The sequence below is a fragment of the Carassius carassius genome, chromosome 10 (genome assembly GCF_963082965.1).
Source record: "Carassius carassius chromosome 10, fCarCar2.1, whole genome shotgun sequence".
NCBI classification, from domain to species: Eukaryota; Metazoa; Chordata; class Actinopteri; order Cypriniformes; family Cyprinidae; genus Carassius; species Carassius carassius.
In genome coordinates, this window is record NC_081764.1 from 19,606,949 (window position 1) to 19,628,567 (window position 21,619).

The window sequence follows — 21,619 nt, forward strand, 5'->3', positions numbered from 1 at the left end:
ATTTAGTAGACACTTTTATCCAAAGTGACTTACAGTGCATTCAGACTGTAAATTCTTTTACCAGTATGTGTGTTCCCTGGGAATTGAACCCATGACCTTTTGTGCTGCTAATGCAATGATCTACAACAGGTTTCACTTTATTTCCTTTTTTACACATCTGGAGGGAGTGTTTTTTCTGTCTTTTTGTATACTATTGGATAGGAAGTTGTTTTGATGTTTTAAAAAGACAAACTTTGCATTTTGGGATTACTGAAGATGCAATTATTTATATTATAAACTGACTGTTAAAAGTTGTGTTTGCAGTGTGTTGTTATGGAAGGAATGAAAGCCTTTTTCTCTTTATTTTTTAATAAAGAGACTTTTTTTGTTTTGTTTTACGGCAGGCTGGATGTGTCTATTAGTGTGTTTTACTGAATGATTTTCTGTGTGCATGTGTGTTTGAGAGATGGGGGAAAATCATCTAAATAAAATAGACATTCTAAATTATTTAAAAGCATTTCAAAGAAGAGCTTTATAAATTTTCCAATGATTCCTGTTCTTGTTAGATTTTAAAGGGAAATCTACAATTAAATGCAACGTATACTGTTTTAAAGACAAATAAATATATTGTTTTGATCAAAATATGAATTTTACAGTGGCATAACGTGTAAGGTGTTTTTTTTTTTTTTTTTTTTTTTTAATTACGCACACTTAACTTAGCTGCTAAAATGCATCTGGTGACATTCCTCCCTGATTTAGTTTATCTATAAAGGCAACATTGAGGATAGGTGTCAGTAACATAGGTCTCCGGAAATGTACCCTTTTAAATGTCTTCACTTCCGGTGGCATTACGCGCGTCTCCTGTATTTGAGGCAGAGCAGAGGCAGTCATGGCAGACGAGAAATCAAAGGTGCGTGAAAAAGTGCATGCCATATTTAATGCACATCTTGTCAGTAAAGCTGGTTTTGTAATCCGTGTTAAATCAATATGACCTGCGCGCTTTCACATGGAGCAGCATTTACTACACAGAGCTGTTGTTCACTGACAAGTTGCAAAACCAAGATCATATTTTATCGCATTGGATTTATCGTGCAGTACTTGTTTATTATTTTATTTTATAAATGTTCGAATAAGCGCGATAATTTTTTTTGGTATTATTAAGCTACCATTTATAAGGATATTTTCCCCCTTTCATTTATTGTTAATTGTCTCTTATTTATTAAATATATTATCTTTCATAAAGCTGACGCTCTAATTATCTAGTTCACTAACGTGACTCGCACATCATACAAACGGCAAGTGATAATACAAAACTTACAGTGAATGAAGCACTGTGCCAACGGGGACCACTGCCCGATTGCTCACGCGCAGAACGCTTTCGGTGCATTGTAGTGATGGGTCGTTCTTAAATGGTTCGTTTATTTTGAACGAATCTTTAATATGACTCGGAACGAACGAGTCGTCTCGGGGAGTGATTCGTTCAGTCGCGCATGCGCAATATCCTATGGGTTCTGTTCTGAAATTAGTTCACCTCTTTTGAGTCTTTGGGTTTTTGGAGTCGTTCGTTCATCACGTGACAGCCCCTATAGCTTAACAAATGCAGTTTGAGTTGGAAAGAGATTTGAATAGTTCACTATCAGTATTCGGGGTTTTCAAGTCGTTTGTTCATCACCTGACAACCCTGTCTGGGCCGGAAAGAGACTTAATAATAATAACCAACTCTTTATTACGTTTGTCGCCACATTCAGTGTTATGGAAAAGAACCATCATGACAGAAATTCACACATTTATATACCGTAAGAAATATAAAGCTAAAATTTGATAATGATGATGATAATAATAATAACAATAACTATGCACCCATTTGTAAGATTTCTCTATCCAATGCTGTCACATCATGTGACAAAAGAACAACTTAAAAGATGAATAAATCAATTATCTTTCTGTCTCAGACGGTTTAGTTTATGGGTCTGTCACGTCATGAACGAACGACTGGAAAGGTGAACTAATCAGTTCTCTTTCCGGTGTTGTGCCCAATTTCGACCCCCTGCCGAATTATTACCCCCCTTGTTCAAGTCGCTACCTGATTGCCTAATCCTAACCCCACCCCTAATCCTAACCCCTCCCCCACCCCTAAACCTACCAATACTATGGGAGTAATAATCTGGCGGGGGTCAGAATTCGTCACTACACCGGCAGTTAGCATATGTATATGCTTTGTACAAATACCCACACTTTCAGTCTTTGCACTTGATCACTTGACTACTTAAATGACGTATTTCCTGTACTTACAACTTTTCATTACATGATCGGACACAAAGTGTTTTTAAGAGTTTTCATTTTATATTTTCAATAATTTGCATTTTTAAAATAAACTTTTAAATGTCTGTTCAGTAATCCCTATAACAGATGACACAATTACATTTCTGGTGCTTCTAATTAAGTGATCAAATGCAGTTCCAAATGATGCACATTATAAATATAGGCTACTCACTTTTGTACCATTAAAACGTGTAGTACTTTGTTTAACTATCAAATTATATGTAATATCTAATTAGGATTAATATTTAATTTACATTGGAAAAAGGTTTCCGTGATCTCTCTCGATCTTGGCAAGAAGTCTCGTGATTTATTTCAACAACATGCATTATGGGATACACTAAGCATTAAATACCGCTCCGGAGCGGTGTTCGAGATGGTGTGGATTTAGTGTGCATTAAGAGCACTGCGCTTGTGTGTTTTTAATATCTGGACAGTCTTGCGTATGCACTTCTTGTCATACGCATGTGCTCTCAAGTGGCCAAGACTGCAAGTGTGGGTATTTGGACAAGGCATTATTTTATGGGGCTGTCACATGATGAAGGAACGACTCAAACCCGAAGACTTGTCAGATAAGAGGTGTGGTGAGCTAATCATAGGCTAAAGACCCAGGTAAATAATGAATTCATCTTTTCTGTTTATTATAGCATTATAGTTTTGCATTTGTTTGTAGTGTGATCAACGTTTGTGTAAGTACTAGACGTGTTAGGGAAGTGACACGTAACGTTTTAATTCAATTAAATTTAAAGTTTATTTCTATAGCGCTTTTTACAATACAAATCATTACAAAGCAACTTTACAGAAAATTACGTTTCTACAATATTTAGTAGTAGCCTATAAGTGGTGGCTGTAAGTTTGTGCGCATATGACAGGATTTTTCAGAAAAATTAATACAAGACGTAGTCAACCAGACGATGAACATTATTGACATCAATTATTATATGATGCAGTCACACTTGTAGCAATATTTGTTAGTTCTGTTTATTGATTCAGGGTTAGCATCATCTGGGGTCCTCTGAGGGTCAGCATCATCTCTTCTCAGGTGTTCTGGATCCAGACTGGATCTTGTGTAAATCCTAGTTACCAATGGGATATAATCCCATGGCAAAACAGAGAAACAAAAAGAAATATAATTAGCATAGCTGCTGTTCCAACAAAGTAAAATTAATTAGTTTAACCCAAGCTAAAGAATAAGAAAGCGCATTTGATCAGATACAACTGCAGTCACAATTTAAGAGATGCATTAATCGAATGCTTGGTGAAAGAGATGCATTTTTAATCTAGATTTAAACAGAGAGAGTGTGTCTGAACTCCGAACATTATCAGGAAGGCTTTTCCAGAGTTTGGGAGCCAAATGTGAAAAAGCTCATCCTCCTTTAGTGGACTTTGCTCTCCTAGGAACTACCAAACGTCCAGCGTTTTGTGACCTTAGGGAGCGTGATGGGTTGTAATGTGGTGTAATGCTAGGTACGCAGGAGCTAAACCATTTAGGACCTTATAGGTAAGTAATGATAATTTATAACAGAACTTATTGGTAGCCAGTGCAGAGACGGTAAAATTTGTGTAATATGATCATATTTTCTTGACATGGTAAGGACTCAAGCTGCTGCATTTTGGACTACCTGTAGCTTGTTTATTGAAGAAGCAGGACAACCACCTAGAAGTGCATTACAATAGTCCAGTCTAGAGGTCATGAATGCACAAACTAACTTTTCTGCATCAGAAACGGGTAACATGTTTCGTAGCTTGGCAATGTTTCTAAGATGGAAGAATGCAGTGTTTTTTTATTTTTATTAAATGAATTAAATTAACAAAATGACAACAAAAAAGATTTGTTCATTTTGCTGAATGAGACTCAAAGGACAGAATCAGTAAAATGATCTGAACTTCCCATCACTAGTGCATCAATTAACTTTTTGTTTTGGAGTGTATGATAAGGTGTGTTCCGAGTTACATCGAGTTTCTTTGTGTTTTAACTGCATCATAGCCATTTTTATTTCATTTTATTTGTTTTGTTTTTAGACTTCAATATTTGAAAAAAGTCGTGTAGTAGAGTTGTGTAGCAAAAGAAGAGAGGGTCTGTATTACTTACTATTGGAGAGACGTCATTGAATTTCAGTCAGGGTTTTGTGACACTCAATCTCTGGTTATGGAGACCATAGGAATAAATGAAAAGTGCTGTAAGTTAAATCCCACCTGTCACAAGAAGTCAGTGAAAAAAAACAGTTTTTTCAGTGTAAACTCTATAAACAGTTCAGTCCAAAAGTATTGTAAAACATGTTGAAGATTAGTGGATTCATTAAATAAGTTGTTTCCTCATAAAAACGTAAAAATAAAAAGTTTATTCAGCGTAGTTAAAGCCTCTCCTCTGTTGACATCCATTAAAAAAAAAGCCCTCTTGGTCTCCTTTCCCACGTCCTGCCGAAGCGGTAGCATTTGCTCTTATGTTTATTTGGCTAAAGGTTGACGCATGCTAAAAGCTTCCTGGCAGGTGTGTTGAGGAAAGTTGGAGTTAAATTCAACAGGATTCGGGATCCTGCCAGGATCATGTTTGGACACCTCTGATTTAGACTTTGGAGGACCAATGTTATTTTAAGTGGGTGAAAGCACACTTGTTTTGCCACTTGTTCGCTTTATAAAAATGCTTTTATTGAACTAAACGTGTTTATGATTGTTTGGGTGCCTTTCTTTGAATCACATCTCTAATAGGGCTGAAACGATTAGTCGACATTATCGACAATAATACGATCAAATAATCGACAAATATTTTTGTTGTAGAGTAGTCGTTTGATTTTAATTTGACCTAATTTAGAGTGTAATAATGCGGTTTGACCAGTGTGGCGCCGAAGCGCAAGACTGTAATTCAGCCTTCCTCGATGCAATTCAAGAGAAGAAGAGACACCGCGCTCAGCACTGTTCAGAGAAACCATAGACAGTAAAAGAAATGGACACAGCGACCCCATTGGATTCAACGGAGACAAGTGAAGTCAATTAGAAGCACGCACTTCCTGGGGGTCGAGTGTACTGCGCAGACTCAAACTGAGCTTGATGACGTAAATGTCACGTGAGCAACCTGTAAGTCTTCTAATCGCTGTGCCAAGAGAAATCTGAATCACCCACCGAATCTTGCAGATCCTGTTGAATAATTTTGTCCCGTTGCTTGTATGGACCCTCTATGGGCTACTCCCTTGACTTTATGCCTCCACGTCCCCCCGATTGCCTCATAGACAGTAAAGGATTGCCTGCGAGCTTCTCCTCCTGTCCATACGGTAATTTCTCTACTGTGCGACAGGGAGTCGCAGGTTATGACGCAATCGTAAGCCTATTTTTTTTACAAAAACTGCTTCTACGGGGCCACAACATAAGATACAAGGTAATGGGGCTTTTTATACATTTTCGTGTTTCTTTAGAGATAATGAATGGATAAATTGAGTCTTTAAACGCCTCCAATGTAAAGTTATTCGCTGTCAAAGTGACGCCAAAATGAATGGGAGTCAATGGAATGCTAACAGCAGGTGGGGGTCCGCTAGCCAATGGCGGCGCCCAGGGATGCTTCAAAAAAATATGAAACCCTGCCCCCCTGAGAGAAACGCACCTGAGCCGAACTGAATGCCATTTGGATATGAAAATATATTACGCGCGCTGTCCTCTCAATAACGAAAAAAACAATCACAGCAGTGTGTAAGCAGCAGTTAAAAATGCATCTTATTACCGATGTGGATGTTTGCACGAGCTCAGTTAAGCATTCACGTCATGTCTATAGTATTTTATGCAATACTTAAATCAAGCAGCTTTACAGTATTAAACATTATTATTATTAAATATTTGATTAATGTGATAGTTTGGTTTGCAGAGATCAAAGCTTAATCTAGCTCAGGACTGTTTTGATGATCATAACCCAGTAAGGTATTTTAAGAGAGATTACCAGTCAAAAGTTTTTGAATGGTAACGTTAAGATTTTTAATGTTTTTTTAAGAAGTCTCTTCTGCTCACCAAGCCTGAATTTATTTGATTCAAAATACAGCAAAAGCAGTAATATTGTGCAATATTTTTACGATTTAAAATAACTGCTTTCTATTTGAATATATTTTCAAATGTAATTTATTCTTGTGATCAAAGCTGAATTTTCTCCAGTCTTCAGTGTCACATGATCTTCAGAAATTCTAATATGCTGATTTGCTGCTCAAAAAACATTTATTATTATTATTATCAATATTCAAAACAGTTGAGGACATTTTTTTCAGGATTCTTTGATGAATATAAAGATCCAGAGATCAGAATTTATCTGAAATAAAAAGCTTTTGTAACATTATATGCAATACCATTCAAAAGCTTGGAGTCAATATCATTTTTTTTTTTTTATTGGGGGGGGGTTATTGTAGAAATTAATACTTCTATTTAGCAAGGATGCTTTAATTTGACTAAGACATTTACAATGTTATAAAATATTTATATTTCAGATACATGCTGATCTTCTGAACTTTCTATTCATCAAAGACACCTGAAAAAATTATATTCAGCTGTTTCAGAAATAATAATGATAATGATAATAATTATGTATCAAATACATGCAGGCTTGATGAGCAGAAGATATTTCTTTTTCAAAACAATGTTACTTTTCAAAAATGTTTGACTGTTAGTGTATATTGTGAATAAAATGGTTTATCCAAAAATAAAACATCTAATCAATTACCTTTATTTTGTTTCTTATCCATATTATATATACTTACGAAAGGAGATGTTCAGTGTTGGGAAGGTTACTTTGGAAATGTAATAGGTTACAGATTACAAGTTACACTGTTTAAAATGTAATAGTAGTGTAACTTTTTCAATTACTTTATTAAAGTAATGTAACTAATTACTTTTGAGTACTTTTTGATTACTTTTCTAATTTTGTGAAAATTAAAGAATAATAAATAAAAGCATATACATCAACTTAAATACAGTTATCTAATAAGCATGTGATGTATTCTGTGTAATAAACTCCTGAAACATTGGTGTTTTTTTGAAACTGCTGTCTCTGTATATGATGATAGTTTTCTCAAAATAAGTAAAATGCACATGAAGTGACACAGAGCAGTTCTAGAAATTATGTTTATGTGCTCGTGTACTCCTATATTGAGGCAGCAGAGGTTGAAAACACTGCGAGCTTCAGTAGGCCTATGTGTAGTAAATGAAACCATGTCTTTGACATTAATTTACAGGAGGGGCGGACTGGGAAAAAAATTCAGACTGGAAAATTCAAACTCATACAAACAAATTCATGGACAAAACTATTTTTTGTATGGACCTGACATAAAAAAGGTTTAAATATTTAATTTGGGGACATGCAAAATAATTAAAAGTTCTCTCCTGAACTGCACCTTCACTTCCACAGTCTCTTTATTTTGCCCTGTTATCCATCTCTCTCATGACTTTAATACTCAAGATTGAACAAAACTATACTTTACAATACAATACTCTACAATACTACAATATCTTTATAGAAAAATCCTAATACTGTACACGAGTTATGTTTTTCCCTTACAAAAAATTACCATGCTTTTATTAGCCTATATAAAAGTAAAATAACCTTGTTTTGTTTTTGTTTTTTTGCAAATTGATTTGTATTTATTTTTAAATAAATACATTTGCAAAATAATTTTACATTTTTGGTTATCACAGTTAAACAATAGTAACCATTTTCTCTGGATTTATAGTTAAATATTAAAATGTTAATTTTCATAAGGGTTGCGTTGTTGTCTGTCGTAGCTCCCCCTAAACCTATAAAAAAAAAATCTGAATTTTTTTTCAGCTAAATTACTACTGTAAGATTACAACTGATAATAATGATGTCCTTTATATAGTATTTTGAGTGATGACTGATGAGCAACGTGCTGCTGCTTGATTAAATAAATAAAAAAACAAAGACATAAAAGCATCTTTACAGATGAAACTGACCTGAAACCCTGAACAGTAGTTCTGCTTCTCTGCTCCAGCTGTGCGCTTCCACAGTCCACTCTATCTCTCTCTGAGTCTGATCCAAACCGTTTGGCGGAGGCGCGGAGAGCGCGCGAGTCATGACTAACACTTCATGACTTATTAGAGATTCAATTATCAAATGGCGGATTCGCAAATGATCGCTTTAGTAGGCTACATTCGGCAGGCAATTATACAATAATGATATTAAATAGTGGGGCAAAATCGGCTGCCAGGCCACCGGGAATTGTCCCGGTTCTCCCGGTGTGCAGTCCGCGCCTGACCACAGACACGCAGAATGTGCAAGTCATATATTGCATTTTTGGGGCTTTATATTCACAGACACTAGTCGATGTCATGTTTTGATTCAAGTGTACTGACTTACTTTTGATTTAGTCATCCAAAATGTGGCATGTTCCGTCCGCGTTAGGCATTTCGTTTTTATGACTGGATTCTATGAACCAGACTGTATTTCCGCATCCCGGAAATTATTAGGGCGGTATTTCTCAGAATAGTCAGCGTAATTTGGGAAAGAAATCAGTTAAATCTGTATGTGGATGTGTGTTAATATTCAAATGTAATCCCCTTTGTAATCGTAAAAAATTTCATAAGTAACTGTAATTTAATTACTCATTTTTTCGTAGTAACTGTAACTAATTACAGTTACAACAATTTTGTAATTAAATTACGTAACGCCGTTACATGTAACTAGTTACTCCCCAACACTGGAGATGTTAGACAGAATGATGTGTCCTTCAGTTAATTTTCATATAGTAATTAAATGGTAAATAATAAGGTTTCTCTGTCTTTTTTTTTTGTCAAATATAATTATTTGTATAAATTAATTGTATAATAATTGTAATTACATAATATTATTTCCCAAAGCTGAAGTGATTAGACTCTTTTATTTATTTGTTATGTAAAACAGTATTTTAACTAATTGCTAGAGCTGAATAATCGATCAAATTCTATTGATTAATCAGTTAAATAATCGACGATTAGTCGATTAATCGTTCTAATAATTGTTAGACTAATCGACTATCAAAATAATCATTTGTTGCAGCCCTAAACTCTAATATGCTTTGATGCACTAAATCAATCAATAACTTTTTGTTTGTTCTGCTCTCTCTCTCTCTCTCTCTCTCTCTCTCTCTCTCTCTCTCTCTCTCTCTATATATATATATATATATATATATATATATATATATATATATATATATATATATATATATATATATATATATATATATATAATATAATATAATTTTTATTTTTTTCATTGGACAATAATTATTTTTGGTGGCTTTATTTCACATCTGTTTCAGGAGGGTGTGAAAACCGATAATGCCCACATAAATCTGAAAGTAACAGACCAGGATGGCTCAGTGATTCAATTCAAAATCAAGAGGCACACTCCCCTCAAAAAACTGATGAAAGTATATTGTGAGAGACAGGTAAGTACTTTATGCACCTGCAGCGTTTACCTTCCCCAAAATAATAATAATCCACACCTGTTAAAGCAGGCTCCAGTTGTGGCAGCATGAGAAAATGATTAAAAAATTATCTAAAAAGCTGTTGGTTTTTTGGATTGAAGTGTCATTAATGACTGTCATGTTATTCTAAAAATTTCCTCCACTCGTCACCTGTGAAATGGAGCAGAACAACATCATAATCAGTCCTCACTTTAATAGTCCCATCCACAGATGGCTTGTTTTGGCCACAGGAATGGCTGATTTTTCGTCTTGATAAATAAAAGCAGCACAGTATCCAACCTACGGTCCTGCAGATTTGAACCCCAATTAAACACACCAGAACAAGCTAATCAGTGTGTTCAGGGTTACTTCACTTAACTCTCAGGTCCACATTTGATCTGTTTTGAACAGGGGCTAACAATGCGGTATATTCGGTTCAAGTTAGATGGGGACACAATTAATGAGACTGACACACCAGCTCAGGTACAGTTCACTGATATGACCAATCTGCATGTCACAGTGCTTTTAGTATGCTATAAAGTCCGATTAATTGTTATTTATTTATTATTTCTAGTTGGAAATGGAGGATCAGGATTCAATTGAAGTATTTCAGGAACAGACAGCGGGCCTGATGTAAATAACAACTTAACAACCTTCCATCTCCACAATCCTCCCTGTTTGCCGGGTTTTATTTATTTATTTATTTATTTTTATTTTTTTTTTATAAATTTTGGTTGACCTCTCTTCACTTCATCAAAAACTTGTGTGAAATGCCCTGAGATGTTGTAAACCTATATTTATTTAATCAGATGTGGACCTAAGGGTGTTAAGTCTAAAATGCTTCTGATCAGTCAGTGATCAGATCTTTTTTTGGGAGGGTTGGTAGATAGAATTTCAGTGTCAGTATTGAAGTACTGTTTTGTTTGCTCTGAAGCCATTGGGCTTTTTATATGTTTAACATATGTTTATGTATTTCTCTTTTGTACTCAGATACTGAACTAGTTTTATTCGGTATCTTGTGTTGTGAATTTAAATGTTTAAGTTTTTGTTGGAATAAAACCGTTTTATAAAACCACTTGAGGCAGATCTTTTGTTGCTTTTGGGTCATTGTTTTTATAACTCGTTATATAATAATAATCACTAGTTAAATAGTGATTCAGTATTGCAATAGATAAATAAAATGTTTACATTTAGTCCCAAAAGTAATTGCTTGAAAAATATTTGCATGTTTTCTCAAGCAGTAATTTTGATTCGTTATATAGAATAAATGCAATTTACCTTGATCGTCGTGTTCATGAACATTCACTAATGTTTGCTTATTTTGTATAGATGTGTAAGTTGTGGACAGGCTTTATTCTACACTAAATTACGACCGCAGGTGTATTTTCCCAAAAACACTTTGCTGTCTGGCGCCGCTCTAGTGGCGAATCTGCGAAAGTGCAGCACTAATCGCGTCTAATGGGCGTGTACGACCAGGATTCAGCACCAAGAGACTGATGACCTGAGCAGGAGAGGCTCTTTGTGGCTTGATGAAAGTAGTCCGTAGAATATAGTTTAGGAAAAGCCGTGAACAGAAAACTTGGGTGTTCAAGATGACGACCACCACCATTTTTCAATGCATGGACCCGACCGGGAGGAGCAGCTCCAGGTGCTGATAGATGTCTGAAGGAATCTAACAATGCTCAGTCGCTTTAGGTTGCAGTAAACAACAAATTAGTTAATCGTTGTAATGTCCAAAGACGTTATTTGAGATGTAATATCACCGACAAAATTACTCTCCAGCTGAACGATAGCTACTAGTGTAAAATCGGGTGGAGATGCTAATGAGAAATAATGGGCACTATCATGAACAAATGCGTTTTGGAGATGAAATGACATGAGATTACATGTAAAGTTTATTGGATTTTTTTTAAATCCCCGTTTTATTTTACCAGTATGTGCATCCTCCGGCAGTGTCTGAAAATCTTGTCTGTCTGAAAAGCTGCTGATCTAGACGTCTTTTGGGGGATAAATCGCGTGCTGCATTTGAAGCACGGTCGCTTTTATTATAATGATGTCTAATCTCGCTAGGCTTTGTGACTCGGCCTTTGACTGCAGCGTTTCCAAAAGGACATAATTATTGAAATGATTGATGAGGAATTAATACAGCTTCTTTAATGCATTACATAAGTCGTTTTTTGAAACCGGTCCCTCTCCAGGCTTTCAGAGTACGGGAGGATGCTTGAGAGCATGACTATTTAAATTTGGGTGCGGTTCAGTTGGTGTAGTAGAGGTTTTCATTAAGCTCCCTGTTGTATCCGTCATATCTTTTCATTAACTTAATGCACTAATGACGTGCATATTAGTGAATTCGCCGTCGTTTCTTCAATAGACTGGTGGAGCGAGATCTATAGCATGCTGTTTCAGCTCAGTTCATTGAAGCTTTATTGGCACGAAGTATGATAATTATTTTGATTTACAGAATATGATTAAGCTAATTAAAACAAACAATACATGTACATTAGGATTTAGTATATATTTACATTACATATAGGCCTGTTTGTATCTATTGCTTAACCCCCTTACCCAAACTAATCTCATTTTCTCTCTACTAAAGCTATTTTTTTTTTTTTTTTAAGATGCACTAAGCAATTTTACTCAACATTCATAAGGGCCTTTAAGAATTATATGGTCATTAATTAAGGTAAAGTAATATGGTGCTCACAAGAGATGGAAACTCAAATTTATTTAAGAAAAAGCCGTGTCATTCTTTTTGATTGATATTGCCCAAAAAACAATGTGATATATCTCTATGGCTACGTTCACACTGCAAGGCTTAATGCTCAATTCCGATTTTTTGAAAAAAAATCGATTTTTTTTTTTGCAAGGCCGTTCACATTTCCAATTAAATGCGACCTTTTGTGATCTCCTTTGTGAACGTGAAATGACCCAGAAGTGACCCGCATGCGCAGAAGAGTACTCAACGCTCAACGACGTCACTCGTTTGCGGAAGTAGCTAACGTTAAACATGGATGTCAACAACAGTGTAGTCAACAGCGGAGCTCTTTTTGCAATATTAAAGTTATTTTCCCAACGGAGCCAGCACAATTACAATCTTCTCATTTTAAGAAGAAAATTAAAAAAGAACGAGGAGAGAGGTTTTTGGCCATGGTGTTTTGTGGAGCAGTGTTAGCAACGTCGGTACAGAGAAACGTGTGGGTGCGGAGTCGCAGCCAGGAGTGGTGGGATACTGATGTGAGTGGCTTCACTAATACAGAATTCATCAGTTTATCTTCTCGTTCCCGCCTACTTCAATGCAGAATTATGACGTTTGTAGCGTATCAATGACGTACGGGTCGGATACATGTGGCCTGGCCGTTCAGACGGAGGTCGCATTTCAAAAGATCGGATACGTATCGGATTCAGGACCACGTATCCAAGTGGCCTGGGTCGCATTTGAAAAGATCGGATCTGTGTCGTTCAGACTGTCATGAAAAGATCAGATACAGGTCGCATAGGGGCAAAAAAATCGGAATTGGGTCGTTTCAGCCTGCAGTGTGAACGTAGCCATATGTTAGGGAATGTGTGCTTTATATTCAAGTATTGGAGTACTGGCTTAAATTACACTACACTAAAAATGTGTATTTATTTAGTCCTTAGAAGCCAAACATAAAAGATTACAGGAAATGAACAGAGAACCATCCCCCAAAGCAATGAACTTTTAAAATAAAACTAAACAAGGTGTATATCTAAAAATTGTTTTAAAGTTTTACTACATATTTTGTTGTATCTTAAGGTGTCTTTGTTTACCACCACAGAGTGCTGCGTCCACCAGGTGGAGATTCAAACATCTGTTTTGGGACAGATGTAGAGAAACCTATAAAGAAAAACAAAATGGCATCTAGTATATTTGCCGAACCTGAGGACCCTCATGCCCATCGAAGGAACAATCCACCAGGTGCTGTTATGTAAATTTTGTTACATGGATTTACAGGCTGCAATGTGAGATAAGAAATGAAGGTCTTTTCATAAGCTTTTCTAAAAACACTTCCTGACAATAATGTTTGTTATTTGAAACTAAGTATAGCTGTCCTGTAATTTTTACCAAAGTGTAATAGTGTATTTTATGCTAAAATACAACTTATAGTCTGAACATTTGGGCTGTAGGTATTCACTATTGTCTATAACCTCAATACACAGGAACATTTATTTGTTTTTAAGGTGGGAAGCCTACAGGTGTGTTGTGTGGAGAGCCATCTGCCCCTCTCAGAAGATGTACTGCTCAACCCGCCAATCAAAGTAACACCACAGACGAAAATAATGTAGCTGTGGTATGGAGACATTTTCATTACTGAGTGAAAACAAACTTGACCTTGGATAGACTTTTTGTAAAAAATATTCCTGAGAATGTGCTTTATTTTTGCACAGAATGTTGAGGAAAACTCGATCACTGTTGGTGAGTGTTCTGACTCTATATATTTGCATCAAAGACAAGACACTTTTTGATTGGATCTGTTCATTTATTAAAAAATTATTTGAATGCACATCTAGAGTATGTTTATATTTCATTTCATATAATTTTTTGAGGGCATGAAGAAAAAAAATCATGTGGGTAAGATAACATGCATGCATGCAGACCCTCTTCTCTTAAAATATCCATTAATTTGATCTTTTTATGACAAAGCACGGTTAGTTCAGTTTTTTTTTTTATGTCACTCCCCAAGAATAATAATATGAATATAATAATATTATTTATAAATAAATATTTAATGATATATGCAAAAACACATTATATTCTAAAAAATATATAAAATGTAGGCCTATTATTGAAAATAATAATAAAGATGTGTACACATATGTATTCAACATGAATATAATGAGTACATACAGTTTGGGACATTGATTGCACAGATAGTATTTATACTGAACTGAGCTGGATGATGACATCACTGAATACAGTGATGAACTGCCTTTAACTGTCATTTTGCATTATTGACACACTGTTTTCCTAATTAATGTTGTTCAGTTACTTTGACACAATCTGTTTTGTTTAAAGCGCTATATAAATAAAGGTGACTTTACATGTGCTAGATGTTTCCAATACTTTTTTAGGCTGGAATATACTACACAACCTTTCCCCTGATTTTCCCCTATTTAGATTTTGGGTAAGAGCCTGTCTGCAGATTTGATCTTATAGAAAATCATGTAGTGTATGATGGTCACAGAATTATAATAATAATAAAAAAAATTCCGTTAGACTATGATTCCATCCAGTCGGAGGATATCAGTTTGATATTTTCAAACTTGAGACAAATGGATCATAGACAAACAGTAGTAGAAAAAAAATATTTTCATATATTTTAAATGAAATGTTATTAAATGATCTGATAATTAATTGATATTTCTTTTCATTTTTATGTTCACAGATAGCACAGAAGAACCTGAACCTGTTCAGGAGCAGGATGACACACCAGCTCCAGCTTGCCTCTCTGCAAGAGAGCAGCCTACAGCCGAGGTTCCTTCTGGTCATAGAAACCCACCAGGGGGTAAATCCTCTCTCATCTTAGGCTAAGGATTTGCCTCACTTAAGGATAAGATCTGGGCCTATGTGAGATGAGCATCTCAGAGTAAATGTGCTGTTCTGTGGTCAGTGCCCATCCTCTGCATAACTGTATTCATACAATGATATAAGCCACAAAGAACAGATTAAGATCAGGACAGTTTAGACCGAGAAGAGTGCCACAGATCTTTGAGCTGTGATTTGTTCAAAGAATGTCTTAGAAGGTGTTAAGTGTTGGTCTCTCAGTCTTGTCTTGACTAAGATCAGACCCTTAAGAGTGCACTGCTACTCTCAGATCCTGCAAATCATAGGCCAAAATATGCCAACAAAGTTCTCCCAGTCAGGGTTTTTTTTTTATATTCATGTAAACCTGTGAAATGTCTCCCTGACAATGTTTGTCTTTCTCTTTTTTGTGTTATATTTTTGTCAGCACTTTATGAACTGTGGTGCCGCAGGCTTGCTGGTTAAGACAGAAGGTTTGAATTATTCCATGTCACATCCATCATTAAATAAAATAAAAATCTGAAATGTTTGTAGATGTTAAGGAAATAGTATAAACCTTGACTTACAGATCGCTGAAAGGATATTTAGTACAAAAGAACAAAAAACAATACGATCAATAAATAAAATAAATTTATATAATTTATATAACTGCACACTCCTCATCTGCTTTCTCTTACATCTTAAAAAAAATAATAATAATAAATTATAAAACATGCACAAAAATAAATTCAACAGCCACAGTGTACAGTCATTGCATCTAATCTGTCATCAAGTAGTCCATGTTCAACAAAAAATTCTTATTGCCTTGTTACGTTTGACCTATGCCAAAACGGTGCTCTGTGTTACTCTTTGACTCCTTGGAGGAAGTGTGTAACAGAGTCTGTACATTTTTTTTTATGTATATGAGCTTTTCTCAAATAATAAAATAAATAAAAATTTCCAGTGTTTCTTCTGATTGTCCATATCTATAATATTGTATCATAAGCTATAGTTAGGTGTACTATGAAGAGGTGTGTTAGCTATTAAGTCAAAGTGAAAGCAGCTCTTAGTCACACTACTTTACACAAAGCCCTCACATCTACAGGTGGCAGCAGTGTCCTGTCATAGGTCATTTGATTGAAAGCAGTTTTGCTTTTGCTCAGTACATACTTTCACATTACAGTCTGTAAGTGTGAACAGTTTATGAAACAAATGGTCGTCTGTACTGTGGAAACTTAAACAGTTAACTTTTGCCTAACAATGTTTCTTTTAGTTCACATTAATATCAGTCTCTAGATGTGACTATTTGTTGTAGACTTGGCTGGTTATATTAGTCCATGTTTTTATAAATACATAGATCTGAGCTAGATAGAGATTATTTTGGCAGGTGTATGAAATGAATAAATAAAATATATGTTATTGGCTCTCTTGCATTGCAAATAGCTATCCCTTGTGAAAAAGGAGTATGCATGCCTTACAAAAAGAGCACTTATTATGCAAATAATACAAATAAATTTGAATGCAAATCTAATTTAATATTTTTGAACACAGTTATTTGCAATTAAATGAAAATGTATTATAGTTTAAATGGTAACACTTTAGATAAGGGAACACACATTCACTATTAACTTTTTAGTATTCCCTCAAACTCCTAATTAGCAGTTTATTAAAAGTTAGTAAGGCAGTTGTCACGTTTAGTTATGGGGTAGAATTAAGGGATCTAGAATGTGGTCATGTAAATCAAGGCATTAATATGTGCTATAAGTACTAATATGAAGTACTATAAGTAATTAATAAGTACTAATAGACAGCCAATGTGAATGCTCCTTAAAGTGTTACAGTTTACATTTATATTAAATGCACTTAGTGTTTTTTTTTTTTTTTGTTTTTTTTTTACATGCATCATTGTATGAATGGCATTTTATATTACAGTCCTGTTCCGCATGTATATACTATATACTTGTTATAGTAATTAGGACATACTGGGAGAACAGATCAGCTGAGAATACTATTTTCTTACTGTGCTTCACTTACTTCTGGAACACCTGGAGCACAAAAACACCAATGCAAGGCTGCTCTTCATTGACTTTAGTTAGGCTTTTAATTACAATCAGGCTGAACACACTCCTGCAGAAATTGCACAACCTTGGATTGAACAACTCGTTATGTAACTGGATACTTTTTAACAAACCGCTCTCAGTGTGTGAAAACAGGCAAGCACATTATACAACAACACCGGTGGCCCTCAGGATTGTGCGCACAGTCCACTATTCTACACACTTTACACACATGATTGTTCTACCTCCTTCCCTGCAAATCACATCGTTAAAATTACAGACGACACAAATGTGCTCGGCCTCTTAACAAACAATAATGAGATGGCATACAGGGAGGAGACTGAACTACTGGCAGGGTGGTGTAAAAAGCATAACCTGGTTCTCAACATCAGAAAGACAAAATAAATTATAGTGGACTTAAGTCAGTTAAACCATCCTGGACATTCTCTACAGTAACAGAGAGGCAGTAGAGAGGATAACCAGTTTTAAATTCCTGGGTCTCACTGTGTCGGAGGATCTGTCCTGGGGCAGTAACATCACCTTAGCTGTAGGGAAGGCCCAGCAGCATCTCTTTTTCCTGAGGAAGCTGAAAAGAGCCAAACTGCCCCATAAGTTCATGATAAACTTCTACAATTGTGCAGTTCATAGTGTGCTGACTTATGGACTGCTTGTGTGGTTCTCCAGCTGCACTGTACTGTAGCTGAACAGCAGATGATTCAGAGGGGGTGAAAACTGCTGGCATCAGAACTGTTCTCCTGGAAGTTTCTACGCGCAACTTCATAAAAGACCGGTTTCACCCAGCACACAGTTTGTTCCACCTGTTGCCCTCTGGTAGGGTGTACAGGTCCCTTCAGGCCAGGACCACCAGAATGGCCAACAGCCTCTATCCCCAGGCAGTCAGACTGCTGAATAAAAACACTGATCCCCTCTCCCCTCCCCGTTCACTTAATTTGTATTCATTATGCACTATTCTTCAACAAATTGCTTTAACTGTGAACTGGATTGCTGCAGCACACACAACAATACACATCTTTCTGGTTACTTCTGTTTCTTTACCCTATACACTGTATTCCTTACCAGTGTCGTATTGTCCTGTTTACATACTGTGCTCTGGCTGATAATGTTGGACCTTATTATGTCACTGTTATCAGTGTCAATGTCATTCCTATGCATTTGCACTTATGAAACTGCACTGTCGGTTGATGCTCTAATGTAATCTAGTTCTACAGCAATGAAAATAAATTATTATTATTATTAATAAATATGAACTTAATGTTAATAATGTATTAATATATAAAGAAATTAGCATTAACTAAGATTAATAAATACTTATAAGTATTTAGCATTCTTAATTCCTGTCAGCTAATGTAGATTTCTAATGTTAACAAATGAAACTTTATTTGAAAAATGTTACACATTGCATTAATACACTGTAGCCAAAATGGTCCCAGTTTGAATTTGGCGTTTGTTGCTGCTATGTACTTGTGTAAAAAGTACATAAATAAAGTATAGTATAGCTGTTCATGTTGTACTGCAAAACAATTTTATTGCTAATTTTATTTTATTGCTACTATAGAGATCCCCTGAGAAACAGTTCCATTCATTTTCTGCTAGGATGAGGAGAATTGTATAATCTTGTCAAATCATCAAAAACTTCAAACTTGTATGTTAGACCCTATTCCATCTAAGATAATAAAAGAGGTGCTTCCAGAATTCATAGATCCTCTTCTGAATATGATTAATTCATCAATGTCTTTAGGATATGTCCCTAAAACCATCAAATTGGCTTTTATTAAGCCTCTCATTAAAAAAATAAAAACACAACATCTGAGGAATTCCAGTCAGGATTTAGACCTTATAATAGTACAGGAACTGAGTGAGTTCATATCACAATGTACACAATAAGTACAATGTATCTACTGATAAATTTAAATGTAATTACATAGTAGTTAAAGACACTCAATATATAGTGGGTCCATTAAAATTAAAATTCTGTTAGTCACCACATAAAAAGTTTACTTTTTCAAAAGTGTGAGTGGTCATGTTTTATAGGCGTCTAAGTAGTTTGAGGAGTTTGAAGCTAACAAACTGAAATTTGAATATGTAAAGTTACAAATTTGAAAATAAATGCTTTTTCGATATTTTTCTGGCAAGAATTGCACCTTCTGATGTCATATAATGGGCAAAAAAAGAAAAATCAATTCCTTCACGAAAGCGCTATACTAGCTGGACACCTCATGGAAGAATGCTGCACAGAGTCGACCGACATGGAGAATATTAATCTTGAGACAGAAATCGGTGCCAATGAAGAGGTTCTTGCGAGGCCTATTTGCTCTACTCCATCGAAGAATCTTGTGAGTTCAAAAGGCATAAATTAAGTTGATGCGTTTCAGAAGCTAACTGCTAAAGTGGATGAAAAACACAACAAGGGGATCTCTATTGATAAAATAGTTGCAGTTTCTTGTGAAAAATTGATAAACTGTCTGAAAAATTATCTCATATGAGTGAAGAGGTCAAGACACACGCTGTCAAGATTGTTGAACTTGAAAAGGAGATTAGGGAACTAAGGGAGCACCTCGTAACATCATCATGCGTTTTATCATGCGAACCTAAAGATGCAGGCTGCAAAAGACTCGCTATGTAAAAGAAAACAATCTTCGGATCAAGGAGGCACTGATCAAACAAGATGTTGATGCTAGAGCCAAATTATGGCTGTTGGTTAAGAAGGCTCGTGAGGAGAGGAAGAAGTTTTAATGGAAGGGTCCCCCATGCTTTTGTCGCTGGGAAAAACCTGAACTTTGCCCTGAACTGTTAGTATTGTTAGTAGTATCTGTATATTTGCAGATTACGTCCATGGAGCAATTTATTCTGAATTTACAATTTAGTTGCACTTGATCAGTCTTCATTTTACATTTACAAACCACCTTCAAAGAGCATTTCAATTGAATGTTTAATTTGTGCTTGGGCAATTTCTTATTTTATTTTATAATAATTTCTTATTTACAGACTACCTTCATGGAGCATCTGCAGTCGAACTTGACTCCTGAATTGTGCATGGACAAACAATCTCTAATTGCAGCATGAAAGTTTTATACTCTGTTGTGGTTCCTTCATCAGAAGTAAGTCATGTCCTCCATACAGTTGCACTTTTTATAGGGTATGTGTTAGCTTCAACTACCTCTTTGTCAAAGTAGTTTTACAGCATAAGCCTTAAAACCTTTGTGTTCTTGTTAGTGTTCTTATTCAAATGACTCTCTCTTGTTATTTTTCTTTTCTTTTATTATGCAAATGCAAGACTTGGAGTTTAACTCTTTAAGTATTATATCATTAAACACTCGTGGCTTGAGAGATCTCACTAAAAGAAGAGCCTTATTGTAGAAGAATGACTGCTGACTTAAAACTGTTACAAGAAACTAATTCCTGTGAGAGTGATGTTCGTTTTTGATAATAACTTTTTTGATAAACTTGATAATGCGACTTTTATAATATGTAATATACACAGTATAAGCCACAACTTAAGATCTGCCAACAAGTCTCTTATTTTCTAATTACAGAGGAGGAACATTGAGGCTTTGAAAAATAAATATCAACAAGCTTTATTATTATTGCTGGAGATTTTAATTATGTATTAAATAATTCAGCTGACAGATTTTCTCAAGATGGGCCTTAATAATAATAATATTATCTATACTCTGTGTGATTATTTTCATATTGCAGATGCATGCCACTATTATCACCCTGATGTAAAGGAATATACTTGGAGTAATAATTTGTTGTCATTTTAAATCTAGAATAGACTTTTTTGATTTCTCAACAGTTACTGCAATAAGTGTTTGATGTCAGTCACCAATATGCTCCATTCTCAGACCACTTAGTAATTAAGCTAATTTTGCAGACTAAAAACAGGGAGAGTACTGTGTGTGGTTACTGGAAGCTCAATAATAATCTGCTAAAAGACAACATTTTTAATGATCAAATCAAGGGATTAGTTAAAGGATTTTTTTCAAAAAATGAATTTGAGTCTCATGGTGCTAAATGGGAATATTTTACATTTAAGCAAGATTACTAGCAATAAAAAGATCTAAAAGCTTCAAAGTGGTTAATGCTAATAGGGAAACCTACTTGCTAATTAAAATAAATACCATAATCAGAGGTATTTATGACAAAGGAATGGCCTTTCTGTTACAGAAATTAATCAGTTAAAAACTGCAATTGGAATTAGACCATATATATTTAGAAATAGTTTAAGATGCCTTTGTTAGATCCAGAGCGAGATGGATTGAGGAAGGAGAGAAAAATACGAGCTGCTTCTT

General features: G+C 35.1%; 2 protein-coding genes across 2 annotated transcripts; both read left to right on the top strand.

Moving 5' to 3' along the window:
• The first annotated feature begins 769 nt into the window (after positions 1-769).
• On the top strand, positions 770-10,434 carry LOC132151315 (small ubiquitin-related modifier 3-like). Its single transcript, XM_059559423.1, has 4 exons — positions 770-889; positions 9,582-9,710; positions 10,140-10,211; positions 10,303-10,434. The coding sequence occupies exons 1-4, from the start codon at positions 869-871 to the stop codon at positions 10,363-10,365; spliced, it is 285 nt and encodes a 94-aa protein (XP_059415406.1). The 5' UTR covers positions 770-868; the 3' UTR covers positions 10,366-10,434.
• A 755-nt stretch (positions 10,435-11,189) lies between these two features.
• Positions 11,190-15,795, top strand: LOC132151941 (jupiter microtubule associated homolog 1-like). The gene is made up of 5 exons (XM_059560504.1): positions 11,190-11,376; positions 13,526-13,665; positions 13,929-14,038; positions 14,136-14,163; positions 15,134-15,795. Exons 1-5 carry the CDS (start codon positions 11,321-11,323, stop codon positions 15,277-15,279), a joined length of 480 nt encoding a protein of 159 aa, XP_059416487.1. The 5' UTR covers positions 11,190-11,320; the 3' UTR covers positions 15,280-15,795.
• The last annotated feature ends 5,824 nt before the right edge of the window (positions 15,796-21,619 follow it).

Coding starts and splice junctions, on each gene's coding strand:
- LOC132151315 (XM_059559423.1), top strand. CDS start 869: ATGGCAGACGAGAAATCAAAG. Junction 890..9,581: donor TGGCAGACGAGAAATCAAAG/GTGCGTGAAAAA, acceptor CATCTGTTTCAG/GAGGGTGTGAAAACCGATAA. Junction 10,212..10,302: donor AGACTGACACACCAGCTCAG/GTACAGTTCACT, acceptor TATTATTTCTAG/TTGGAAATGGAGGATCAGGA.
- LOC132151941 (XM_059560504.1), top strand. CDS start 11,321: ATGACGACCACCACCATTTTTCAATGCATGGACCCGACCGGGAGGAGC. Junction 14,039..14,135: donor ACGAAAATAATGTAGCTGTG/GTATGGAGACAT, acceptor ATTTTTGCACAG/AATGTTGAGGAAAACTCGAT. Junction 14,164..15,133: donor GGAAAACTCGATCACTGTTG/GTGAGTGTTCTG, acceptor TTATGTTCACAG/ATAGCACAGAAGAACCTGAA.